The 12118-nt window shown below is 47.5% G+C and overlaps 1 protein-coding gene across 2 annotated transcripts in view; it reads right to left on the bottom strand.

The window, feature by feature from the left end:
- The window catches only part of MYO7A (myosin VIIA), a 105837-nt gene that overhangs the window by 66720 nt on the left and 26999 nt on the right, over positions 1–12118 (bottom strand). For both annotated transcript variants that reach the window (XM_039537700.1, XM_039537708.1), the window contains exons 10-14: positions 11390–11509; positions 9363–9505; positions 8809–9019; positions 6554–6689; positions 3858–3964 (exon numbers count right to left, since the gene is read on the bottom strand). In XM_039537700.1, coding sequence (XP_039393634.1) covers positions 3858–3964; positions 6554–6689; positions 8809–9019; positions 9363–9505; positions 11390–11509 — 717 coding nt within the window. The remainder of the gene's footprint in view (positions 1–3857; positions 3965–6553; positions 6690–8808; positions 9020–9362; positions 9506–11389; positions 11510–12118) is intronic.

Genomic DNA, 12118 nt, shown 5'->3' with positions numbered 1-12118 from the left:
ACACCAATATAAGCCCCACTTAGCACCCACTTAGCATCCAGACCCACCCAAATTGCGCCCTGACCCTGCTCCCCGGCAGGAGCACCGAGCGGGACAAGCCCCCACTCCCGGACCCCGCTCCCCGGCAGGAGCATCAGGTGGGCGGGCAGAGGGGGGAAAGCCCCCACTCCCGGACCCCGCTCCCTGGTAGGAGCACCAGCTGGGGGGAAGAGGCAAGCCCCTGCACTCCAGCCACATTTCCCCAGCAGGAGTGGTGGTGGGTGGGTGAGGGGGAATTGCAGGCGGAAGGGGTGGAGAGGGATCCTCTCTTGTCCTGGCCCAGGGTCCCACAAAACCGTAATCCCCCTCTGCGGGGGGAGGTAGCCCTCCTGTCATTGCTGCCCCCGGAAAGCCAGTTTTCCTGTCCTAGCTACGCCACTGAGGTGGAGTTATGATGTCAGTGTAGTAGGGCACGTCTGCCGGCGGGGCGAGGCTGCAGAGTGTACACTGACATACTTAGGTCGATGTAAGCTGCCTTGTGTCAACCTAATACGTAGTGTAGACCAGGCCTAAGTGCTTTGGTGTACAGACCGCAACTCTGGGAGGGACTCCACGTCCCCAGCTCTGACTGAACCCAATGCCTGGCAGGACTGAGCTGTATGAAAGACACTGTACAAAGTAAAGCCCCGATTCTGCAAACACACAAGTGAATAACTTTACGCAACTGGACTACTCGTGGGCATAAAGCTACTCGCCTGCATTAACACTTGGTGGATTAGGGCCTAAAGTTGCACTGGGTTATAGCAATACTCAGTTTGCAGCATCAGAAGTTCCCTGTGCACTGAGATTAGGCTGATCAAACGTCACGCCTCCAGGCAGCGTCATGGTTTCCATCTGTGAGCCGCTTTGTACTATTGGTTGGATACATTTGGCTAGGTACATAATTGATCTAGCTCCTTCTAAAGCATCAAAAATGGGTCACTGCTGGATACAGGATGCTAGATTTGACTGACCAGTGGCTTGATCTGTTCTGGCAACATCTATATGAGTCTCTTCTGGAAGGTACATTCAGAGACAGTCCCACCAACGCTCAGCACCAGGGGTGCAAGCAACACAAGAAGGAGATCCTAGCCCAAATCAGCCATGCCTTTATTGTTTGTGCACAGCTTCGCTGCATTGCAAAAACTTACGTTTACTGAAAGAAACCACCAAAAACAGTTCAAACCATTAAAAAATTAATCTCTTTGCAGTTTTTTTGCATGATTTTTTTAAGGTCAAAAGCTGGATTTGGGTATTGGAGGCTTCTTCCCAAACTATGTTATGTAGGGCCACTTTAGGTGGGCTGCAATCGGGAAGGGGGGGCATGTGGGATCATGCGCCATCCCAGATTTGCTGCTTGGCTTGTACTGAGTATGCTCACACAGACCGAACATGTTCAGTAACACTGCTGAGGCCGGCTGCCCTCACAATGCCCAGGCAGGCAGGGGTCGTCTCTGGCTGTAATGCAACAATTTCTCCTCTTCCAGTCCCATATCAGACAGGTGTTTTCAAATCTCCTGGAGTATGTCTGCATCACAAATTCAGGTGCAATTGTAGCTCAGCTGGGCATACCTGTGCTAGCTCTGATCTCATGAGCATGGGTAACAATAGCAGAGAACTTTGGCCCAGACTAACACCCTGAGCACGTACCCAGGGTATCTGGTAGACTTCTATTCGGGCAGCTACATTTCTACATTATTTTTGCTCCCGCTGGCCATATTAATGCAAGGGCAGGTCTGCCAACCTGTGCTACCATTGCACCTTAATTTGCAGTGCAGGCAAACCCCTACTCCAAAAAAACCCAAGAGCAGTGATCATTAAAATACCAGAGAGCAGAGACTGATACCAGGGACAGATTCAGAGGAGGGTTACCACCACCACAGGAAGCTAAAACTACCCTAGAAGGGGTTATTTCAAGAAAGTCACCCGATGCTCTAAAAGTTCTCTGTTCTTACATTTGAGACAATGCCAAGCTTGTGCACGCAGCTCAACTCTGCTGAAATGGATAAATGGATCACCAGTACTTTGTTTAGAATTTGCTGAAGAGTGCGGGCTGGAATTTAGGGGGTGACAGCCGGCTAAATGTGTCACTGAAGAAGTCTGGACAGCTGTGCAAGCCCGAAAGGACCTGTTTTATTGATCCTATGGATTACGAAAGTTTAAATTCATGCTGCCTCCCGACCCCCCAAAAAGCAAGAATCATCTCCAAGGTGAACTGCCAAGCTTTTGAGGATGATAAAAAAAAAAAGAAAGAAATAAGAAAGGAAAACACAGCAAGGTACTTAAGCACGTGTGTTGCTTTAAGTACACGAGTCGTCTCATCAAGGTCAATCGGGCTAATCATGTGCTGAAAGTCAGACATTTACTTCAGCACCTAACTGAATCGGGGCCTATATTCTTAATGCTGCTCCCCTGAAGTCAATGGGAGCTTTGCTGTTGATTTCAGTGAGAGCAGAACAGAGTTGTAAGAGCTAAGGGCAAATCTTTCAGAACTGCCTAGATGACTTAGGAGCCTTGATTCCATTTTCAAAAGTGAGCTAGGCACTTACAGTGAGATCTTTAAAAGTGCCTAACCTTCTTAAGCACCTAATTCCCACAGAGATCAACTGGAGTTAGGCATCTAATCTGTTTAGGTGTCTAAAGCTGCAGCTAGGCACCTAGTGGGATTTTCAGAAGGGTCTAGGCACCTAAAATCCATTGAAACCAATGGGAGTTAGGCACCTAGGCGCCATTGAAAATCCCCACTAGGCACCTATCTGCATCGTTTGGCACCTAAATTTGGTCCTTTAAAAATCTGGTCCTTAGTTGCTCTTGAAAATGTTATCCCTAAATCTTCTGCTGTCCTGCTGGTTTGGATTGCAGGATTTGCCCACAGGGAATATATGTGTAGACGTCCAATGACAAGGGCTGTACATTTTACATATCAAAAGCCAATAATCATCATAAAAAGCAGTTTTTCCTTTACTTTGGGACGCAGGGTTGTTGAGCTCCCAGTAAAGTCTCTGGGGATTGTAGATACATTTTTTCTTGAGCAAGCTGAGTATCTCACATAGTATTGTCTGAGACCTACTCTATGATCCCATAAGTAAAGCCTGTGTCGTAGTGATGCATACGAACAGGAGTTAAGGTTGTGTCTTCAACCTCCACATTAGGAAGTTCCAACTCTTCAGTGCTTCCCCTCACAACCTTAACAACCAACCCATTAGCACTGTGGTTTGTATGGAGTGAATACATTATATTCTCTCTCCGTAGGCCATGTTCTGGGGATGTAAGCTTTATAGTTCACCTTTAAGAAAAGCAGATATGGTGACTTGTCTCTCCGCTTCCATTGTTTGGAGACCCACAATTCTCGCCAGCTCCTCCCACAGTGCTTCCTTGGCTTAACATCTGGCTATGGTGTCATTTCACTGCTGCTCTGAATGGTAACTGTTATGGACCTGTCTGTGACCTAAGACTTTAAAGTTCAGAGCAGAGATTTGGTGGTTTTTTTTTTTTGGATATCTGGTCTGCTATGCAGCATTAGCTATCTATAGATCTTTCATATTTGTAGAATAAAATAAAATAATAATAATAATTAATTCCTATTGTGCCAATCACTGCTTTATCTAGGTGATGAGCTAGATAACAATATTTTATGAACGGTTCTGCTGAGCTGGGACTACTAGAGTGAATATAGCGAGGACTCCATGCTAATACTGCATTAATCCATTACAAAAACAGGTTTGGAGTATGCAACACATAGTATCATCTCTGTAGGCTTCCTTGCAAATTCTCCCTCTCCACCCAGGAATCCCCACCACATGAGACCAGACAATTAAGTATCTTCCTAGGTGTGTTACCATAGCCACGTCCGCTTGGAAGATTTGCTTGATAAATTTGTTTTTCGAGGAATGGACCAGCTGAATGATGTCTCCATGAAGCGTGTCCCTGTTTTTCTCCAAAAACCCTACAGGAACAAAGGAGCAACATGTGTGTTAGGTGGCAGAGTGAAACACGAGCTAAAGTATGCCCTGCAGCCAGCTGTTCAGTCACTTTGCAGCCTGATCGTATTGCAGACACTTACGGCTTGATCCAAAGCCTGTTGGAGTCATAGAATCATAGAATATCAGGGTTGAAAAAGGCCTCAGGAGGTCATCTAGTCCAACCCCCTGCTCAAAGCAGGACCAATCCCCAACTAAATCATCCCAGCCAGGGCTTTGTCAAACCTGACCTTAAAAACCTCTAAGGATGGAGATTCCACCACTTCCCTAGGTAACCCATCCCAGTGCTTCACCATCCTCCTAGTGAAATAGTGTTTCCTAATATCCAACCTAGACCTCCTCCTGCAATTTGAGACCATTGCTCCTTGTTCTGTCAATGAGAGTCTTTCTCTTGACTTCAACAAGCTTTGAATTGAGCCCTTAAGGATCATGAAGTGACAATGAAAATTTGACCCTCAGCGTCCCTTTGTTACTATTATTAATTATAATCACGATTATGGTGGTGCTTAGGGACCAGCTGAGGATGCGGTCCCATTGTGCTAGGCACACACCAAGGAGTGGACAGTGAATGATGTGATGGTGGCAAACTATGTTAGTGCCATAACTAGGTTTTCAGGTGGGTTTAATTAGGGAGGGATCAGCTAAATGGAAAGACATTGGAAGGGAGAGAGGTGAGGGGGACAGATCAGGGAAGAAGAGGGAGAGGAGGAAGGAAGAGAGGCAGACATGGTGTGAGGCTGAGTTGAAGAGACTATAAGACTCCTTGTGCATGCATAACTTTGGGTATGTCTACACTGCAAAAAGAGGTGTGTTTTTCACTCAAGCCCTTTAACTGGGGTTCAAATAGCAGCAAAGACATGGCAACCTGGCATTTCACTCAGGTTAGCAGCTCAAATTCAACCCCAGACTCATCTATCACCCGAGTTCAGAGCAGAGTTGCTGTGTCTTCACTGCTATTTTAACCCATGTTGGTTAACGGGGGTTAGCAAACCTGGGTTAAGAACACATCCTTTGTACGCACAGGGCATTTACCTCCATGTGCAAATGACAATTTCCATACACTTCAGCCACTCGCGTTGGCATTAATGGGCAAATTGGGCTCAGGCATGTAACTGTGTAATTCGCATGAACAAACGACACAGCACAAAAGCCCTGCATCACACAGGGCATTTTGAAAATCCAGCCCAAAGTGGTCAGTCAAGAAGCACACTTACAGCCGTATACGCTAGTGCTACTCAGTCCGTCCACCCGCTGTACAAATGGGCCTACTCTGAAACGCTTTAGCAAAAACGCTGGAACTCCTGGCCATCAAACCCGACCTCAGCTATGGTCAGAAGGAAGAGGTTACTTTCAAGGATTTTAGTTTAAAAAAAAATACTTCAAATTTTAGTTTTTTTCGGAAAGCAACTGAAGCCTCCTGTGACTCCCATCAGCCCCCTGCCCCCTGTGCTTTCTTTTCCCCACGCCTAGTAAGGGGAAAGGTGCTGAACCAGAAGGTGGCTGCCAGCTGGGCTCTGTTGTGAGTGGGAGCCGCATGGCAGTAGGGAGCTGGAGAGAAGCCCCAGGAGCCGTGCACAGAGCCGTGTGTGGAACAGGCTGTGAGTGCCAGACAGAGTTGGGTCTAGGTCCCAGTGGGACTTATGGGGAAGCAGCAACAGCTGGGCAGAGAGTCAGCACAATGGGACCCCCAGTGAGAGACGCTAACTCAGCCTGGCCTGGAAACCTGCGAGCTCGTGTTTGCTGGAACAGAGACTGGACAGGAGAGGGCACCCAAGGCACTAGGCCCGCAGAGCCCTGACCCTCAAGTGGATTGCCCCAGGGACCCACACATTTACTGCTGTTGCTGATCTTGAACTGTTACTGTTTTAGCCTCTGTACCTAGGGTATCTGCAACCTTCCCTTTTCCTGCCAGCCCTTTCCCTTAGCCATGTCGGAGTGGTTCCCGGGACCCACCAGGGCTAGCGCCTACATGGCCCTAGCTGCTGACGCACTTACAGTGCTTGCCTCTGAGCTGCGGTACACCACACACGCTGCCGGCACCTGGAGGGTTTGGTGTAAGGGGTAGCCACACTAATTACTCTCCAGTTTATTTTTATTTATTTATTTGCATTGCCTACAAGTGGAATCAGGTCACCCTGGTGCTAGGCACTGGACAGACACCTGCAGACCCCGCCCTGGAAAAAAGCCTGGATGGAGAGGAGGAAAGAGAAATGATCATTCTCACTGCGTGGTGTTTAGATGCTTAACTTTTGGCAATAAGGGGTGGAAATGCAGGCCAAAGGTCTTTTCTTCTAATCCCAGAAGGTGGCCGAAATCGGTCTTTGCCTGGCATTTTAAACACAGACCCACACACAAAGAAAGGAAATAAAGGGAAACAAACTGGGAGGAATGACAGCATAAATCATTAATATATCAAGGATACTCCCCTCTCAGTGCTCCCTTCTCATAACAAACGGCATCTACAGAGCTGAGGGTTCTACAATGGAAACCCGCCCTGTCTCTCTCCCCCACCCTAACCAAGCAGCTCTCTAAAGCCAGCCCACAATCACAGATACCTTTGGTTTCATAGTAGACAACACCAGCAAAGTGGTTAATGCCAAACTGGGTTTCATGGTTATTCTTCGGCGGGATGTAGTTGGTGTTTAGCTTGTGCTGGGAATTCAGCTTGTGCAGCATTGTGGTATCTGTACCCTGCATAAGTAAGAAAAAGGCCAATGTTTGTCCCATTAAAATAGTTCTCAAATAATCAGTGTGTTCCTTTTTCATTAGGGCAGTGGGATAAGAGTTTGTTTCAATGAGAGATGCATGGGGAGAAAACATGAGACGGGGAATTTAAAATAAAAACAATCTGACCACACCCTTCCCTAACAAGGCTGTTGAGTTTCATAGAATCATAGATTATTAGGGTTGGAAGGGACCTCAAGAGATCATCTAGTCCAACCCCCTGCTCAAAGCAGGACCAATCCCCAAATGGTCCCCTCAAGGATTGAACTCACAACCCTGGGTTTAGCAGGCTAATGCTCAAACGAGTTTGTTTGCAACAGTGACAAATGGTGAAAGAAAACTTGAGATGCCAGTAAATGCTACGGAACCTAAACCCCTCTGTGCCTGATCTGCAGATAATAAAAGTCTGTTACAGCCGCACCTAGACAGGGTTGGCTCTTTCTCTGAGCTGTGTTTTTAGCTCTGCTTCAGTCTCTGGTGTGTCAGCCAAGAAGGCAGCTGTCACAAATGCACTTAGTAAAGATATGATATAGTGTTATATATCTAGGGTACTTAGATTTCCAGAAAGCCTTTGACAAGGTCCCTCACCAAAGGCTCTTACGTAAATTAAGCTGTCATGGGATAAAAGGGAAGGTCCTTTCATGGATTGAGAACTGGTTAAAAGACAGGGAACAAAGGGTAGGAATTAATGGTAAATTCACAGAATGGAGAGGGGTAACTAGTGGTGTTCCCCAAGGGTCAGTCCTAGGACTAATCCTATGCAATTTATTCATAAATGATCTGGAGAAAGGGGTAAAAAGTGAGGTGGCAAAGTTTGCAGATGATACTAAACTGCTCAAGATAGTTAAGACCAAAGCAGACTGTGAAGAACTTCAAAAAGATCTCACAAAACTAAGTGATTGGGCAACAAAATGGCAAATGAAATTTAATGTGGATAAATGGAAAGTAATGCACATTGGAAAAAATAACCCCAACTATACATACAATATGATGGGGGCTAATTTAGCTACAACGAGTCAGGAAAAAGATCTTGGAGTCATCGTGGATAGTTCTCTTAAAATGTCCACGCAGTGTGCAGAGGCGGTCAAAAAAGCAAACAGGATGTTAGGAATCATTAGAAAGGGGATAGAGAATAAGACTGAGAATATATTATTGCCCTTATATAAATCCATGGTACACCCACATCTCGAATACTGTGTACAGATGTGGTCTCCTCACCTCAAAAAAGATATTCTAGCACTAGAAAAGGTTCAGAAAAGGGCAACTAAAATGATTAGGGGTTTGGAGAGGGTCCCATACGAGGAAAGATTAAAGAGGCTAGGACTCTTCAGCTTGGAAAAGAGAAGACTAAGGGGGGATATGATAAAGGTATATAAAATCATGAGTGATGTGGAGAAAGTGGATAAGGAAAAGTTATTTACTTCTTCCCATAATACAAGAACTAGGGGTCACCAAATGAAATTAATAGGCAGCAGGTTTAAAACAAATAAAAGGAAGTTCTCCTTCACGCAGCGCACAGTCAACTTGTGGAACTCCTTACCTGAGGAGGTTGTGAAGGCTAGGACTATAACAATGTTTAAAAGGGAACTGGATAAATTCATGGTGGCTAAGTCCATAAATGGCTATTAGCCAGGATGGGTAAGAATGGTGTCCCTAGCCTCTGTTTGTCAGAGGATGGAGATGGATGGCAGGAGAGAGATCACTTGATCATTGCCTGTTAGGTTCACTCCCTCTGGGGCACCTGGCATTGGCCACTGTCGGTAGACAGACACTGGGCTAGATGGACCTTTGGTCTGACCCGGTACGGCCATTCTTATGTTCTTATATAGGATGGCTTCCCCACTTTTTATTAAAGTTGCAGTCATGCAATCAGGGAAGAGAAACAATACCATGTGACTGAAGTGATTAATCGCACAATGGTAATACTGAACACACAGATGACACCATATCAACCCATTGGCTAAAACTGGTTCACGTGAAACTTGTGTTGTAATTTTGAAATAGTAAAACTCAGAGCGAGTTTAACAACACACAGAGAGGTGAAACTGGTGGAGTGGCTAGGATGAATGGTTGGCCCCAAACATACCTTGGGGAACTTACTCTCCTCGTCAATGAGTGATATGATGTTCATGGGTTTGATGGCGATCATGTCCAAGGCATCCTGGTTGTCGGTGAACTCAATGTGCTGCCAGTTAATGTTCTCCAGGTTGTACTCCTCCTGCTCCAGCTTGAAGACGTGGCGCACGAAGAACTGCTGCAGGTTCTCATTTGCAAAGTTGATGCAGAGCTGCTCGAAACTGGGGAGAAGAGGTTGACAAGACCAGATTAGATTCACCGTATGCCCCGGATTTCCACCTAGCTGTTCCGCCCTTCGCTTCCTATCCTCTAGTCTAGGGGATACTCACAAGAACTTTAGGCCACTCAGTGAGATTGACGCCGGCTGAGTATTAACTCAAAAGGAAGAGCACCAGCAGCTGAGACCCTAGGACCATACATGTTATCTTTGGTGGTCTGCCATCCAGGCTACCTCTGCTTAGCCTGTGAGATCTGGTGAGAGTTCACACTAAGCTGGTTTAATTGCAGGCCCTAGGTGCAGGCAGCTGGAGACAGGGTTCTGCAATGCCGTCTCAGGATTTGTACCTGTTCACAGTGAAGTTCTCAAAGCCGAAGATATCGAGAAGACCAATGGACCTCCTGACACTCTGTAGTTCGTGGGAGGGAGGCCTGTAAATGGCAGCATTGATCTTCTCCACAATCCACACGAAAAGCCGCCCGTAGATTCCCTGAATCATCAAAGAGACGGAGCTCGGTGAGACATGGCTGTGGTTCACCCTGCTGGCCTGACACCTGTGGTGACATCCCCTCTCCAGTACAAGCCCCACAAACCGGACTTTCCCCCAAAGGACGCATTCCACAGCAAGGTGATTGCTTCAGAGTGGTAGTCATTAACACAGAACAGGGGGCTGAAAGCTGCAATTGCCCAGCTTGCAGCCCAGGAACATGCAGCTTGCAGCCCAGGAACATGCAGCTTGCAGGTTTATATTAAAGACAGCCCAGTGCAAACCCCCAGATCTGAATACACCCAGACTTCGGTGGGCTTGGCTCTGGGTGCAAACTGTGTGCTACAGGTCCATCTCTAGTCTGCATTGCAAGATGCAATTTCTATTTGAGATCAAATGTTGAAATATACATTTATCACAGGCTGCCCGCACTTCTAAACAATTCTCCTGCACTACTATCCACCACATGCAGATCAGTAGAGATGTGACACTGCTGTGTAAATAAGGAAAGTCCTCCCTCAGTAAGGCCCTGCATCCTTAAATGACACAGCAGCAGCCAGCCAGAGTTAACTGGTGCTGCCTCAGCGTTCCTGGGACTGCAGGCATCAAAGCGGCATTACTTTGTGTCACATAATCTTAGGGCTAGTCTACACTTACCAGCCGGGTCAACGCGGTGAGTTCGACTTCTCGGAGTTTGAACTATCGCGTCTAATCTAGACGCGATCGTTCGAACTCCGGAAGCGCCGGGGTCGACTCCGGTACTCCACCACTGCAAAAGGCGGTGGCAGAGTCGACCTTGGAGCCGCGGACTTCGATTCCGCGGTGTCTGGACGGGTGAGTAGTTCGAACTAGGGTACTTCGAATTCAGCTACACTATTCACGTAGCTGAACTTGCGTACCCTAGTTCGACCCCCGCTCTTAGTGTAGACCTGCCCATAGAATCATAGAATATCAGGGCTGGTCCAAGATAGTACCACACAGAGATGGGCCTGATCTAAAACCTCAAATCCAAATCCCCACAAACCTGGAGGAAGTTCCCATGTGGACATCAAGACAGATCAGAACTTTGCAGGTTTGGGGGCATCCTCACTGCACCAGTCAGGCAGTCCAAGGAACTGACCTGCTGTACCTGAGCCAGGAGCCAGAGGGTAGGGTAGGTCCACGCTTGCCTTCAAGGATCAGGGCACTGTTTGTGTGGCACACCCTATGCTGTGATGCAAACAGCATGCTTCCTTCACACCATAACACAAGCCTTCATTGCCCCGAATCCACGTGTGCCGTGTCTTTTCTGATGCTACTGTAATGCCTACACAGACCTCCTCACAGCATAGTATTTCTATGTTGTCTGTCTTTCTTTAACTTACTCCTACAGATAAGCCTGAAGCATAACATTCAGCTCTGGGGATGACTGATGGCACTGGAGCCGCTCCGTTTTACACCAGCTAAGGATCTGGCCTTGGGTTTGGGTCTGTTGCACTTCCTTGAAGTTCAGAAGAGCTCAGACTCATAGTGCTGGTTCAACCCATTACAGAGACAGACCCCAAGAGCTATATCTGGATGCTGTTTGAGTCCAGATGGGCTCAGGTCCAGATTTGAAACCTCATGAAGCCAGGGGTTCTGGCTTAAGCCCATCTCAGCTCACGACATAGCCCTCTATGTGCTCCCCATAGCTGGCACTAACATGGAGTCATAGATGGCAAGGCCAGACTGGGCCATTAGATCTAATCTGACCTCCTGCATAACACAGGCCAGAGAATCCCACCCAGCGACTGATGCCCCGACTAAGATCAATAACTTCCTAGTGATGGAGAGTCTAAATCAATTCGAAAACGGGAGGGGGTACGTTTTAAAAAGAAAACGCCAGAACGAGCGCACACTGGGCATTACCTTGACAAAAGCGTCCCTCACATCCAGCGCCTGCTCCATGCTGAGCGGGGTGGAGACGGTCTCTCCTCTCGTGATTATTGTGCGGCTAGTAAGGCAGTTCATCACGTCCTGAGGGTCCACCTGAGCGTGGTGCAACAACATACAGCTGATTGATTCAGAACACAGACAGCTCTTTGGAAAGACGTGGTCTACTGGTCTGATCGCAAGGCTGGGAGCGAAGAACTCCTGAGCTCCAGTCTCAGCTCAGACACTGACTCCCTCCACAGTCACTCCCTTGGGTAACTCCCTCAACCTTTCTGCCTTGGTTTACCCAGCCACTGCCAGGGGCTAACATCCACTCATTTCTGCCACAGAGGCTTTTGCAGGGATGGATTAGTTCATGTTTGTAAAGCCCTTTTAACCTGTGAAGTGCTACTGCACATTAGTGCAAGGTGTAACCGGAATGTGATGAGAGCACCAAAACAACAAAACCTCTTTTCCTGGGGTTTATAGGCCTGATCCTGCAAATACTTATAAACCGGAGTAACTTTACAGCACCCTGTAGTCTCAGTCTTGCCAGGGGCATGCCCAACCCTTGATGTAAATGAGAGCAGCCTCAGGGCTGCTCTAACCCATGCATCGCTCTCTGGGGGCCAGGAGCCCAGTGGTCAGAGCTACAAAAGGTGTGGGCCATTCCAGCAAGTATATGTCACCAGGGGAACCCCCTTATGCCTGGGGATCTCCCCAAAG

This window comes from Mauremys reevesii, linkage group 1, assembly GCF_016161935.1.
Source record: "Mauremys reevesii isolate NIE-2019 linkage group 1, ASM1616193v1, whole genome shotgun sequence".
NCBI classification, from domain to species: domain Eukaryota; kingdom Metazoa; phylum Chordata; order Testudines; family Geoemydidae; genus Mauremys; species Mauremys reevesii.
Note: the sequence above shows the minus strand (reverse complement) of the source record. Positions and strands in the feature narration are given on the sequence as shown.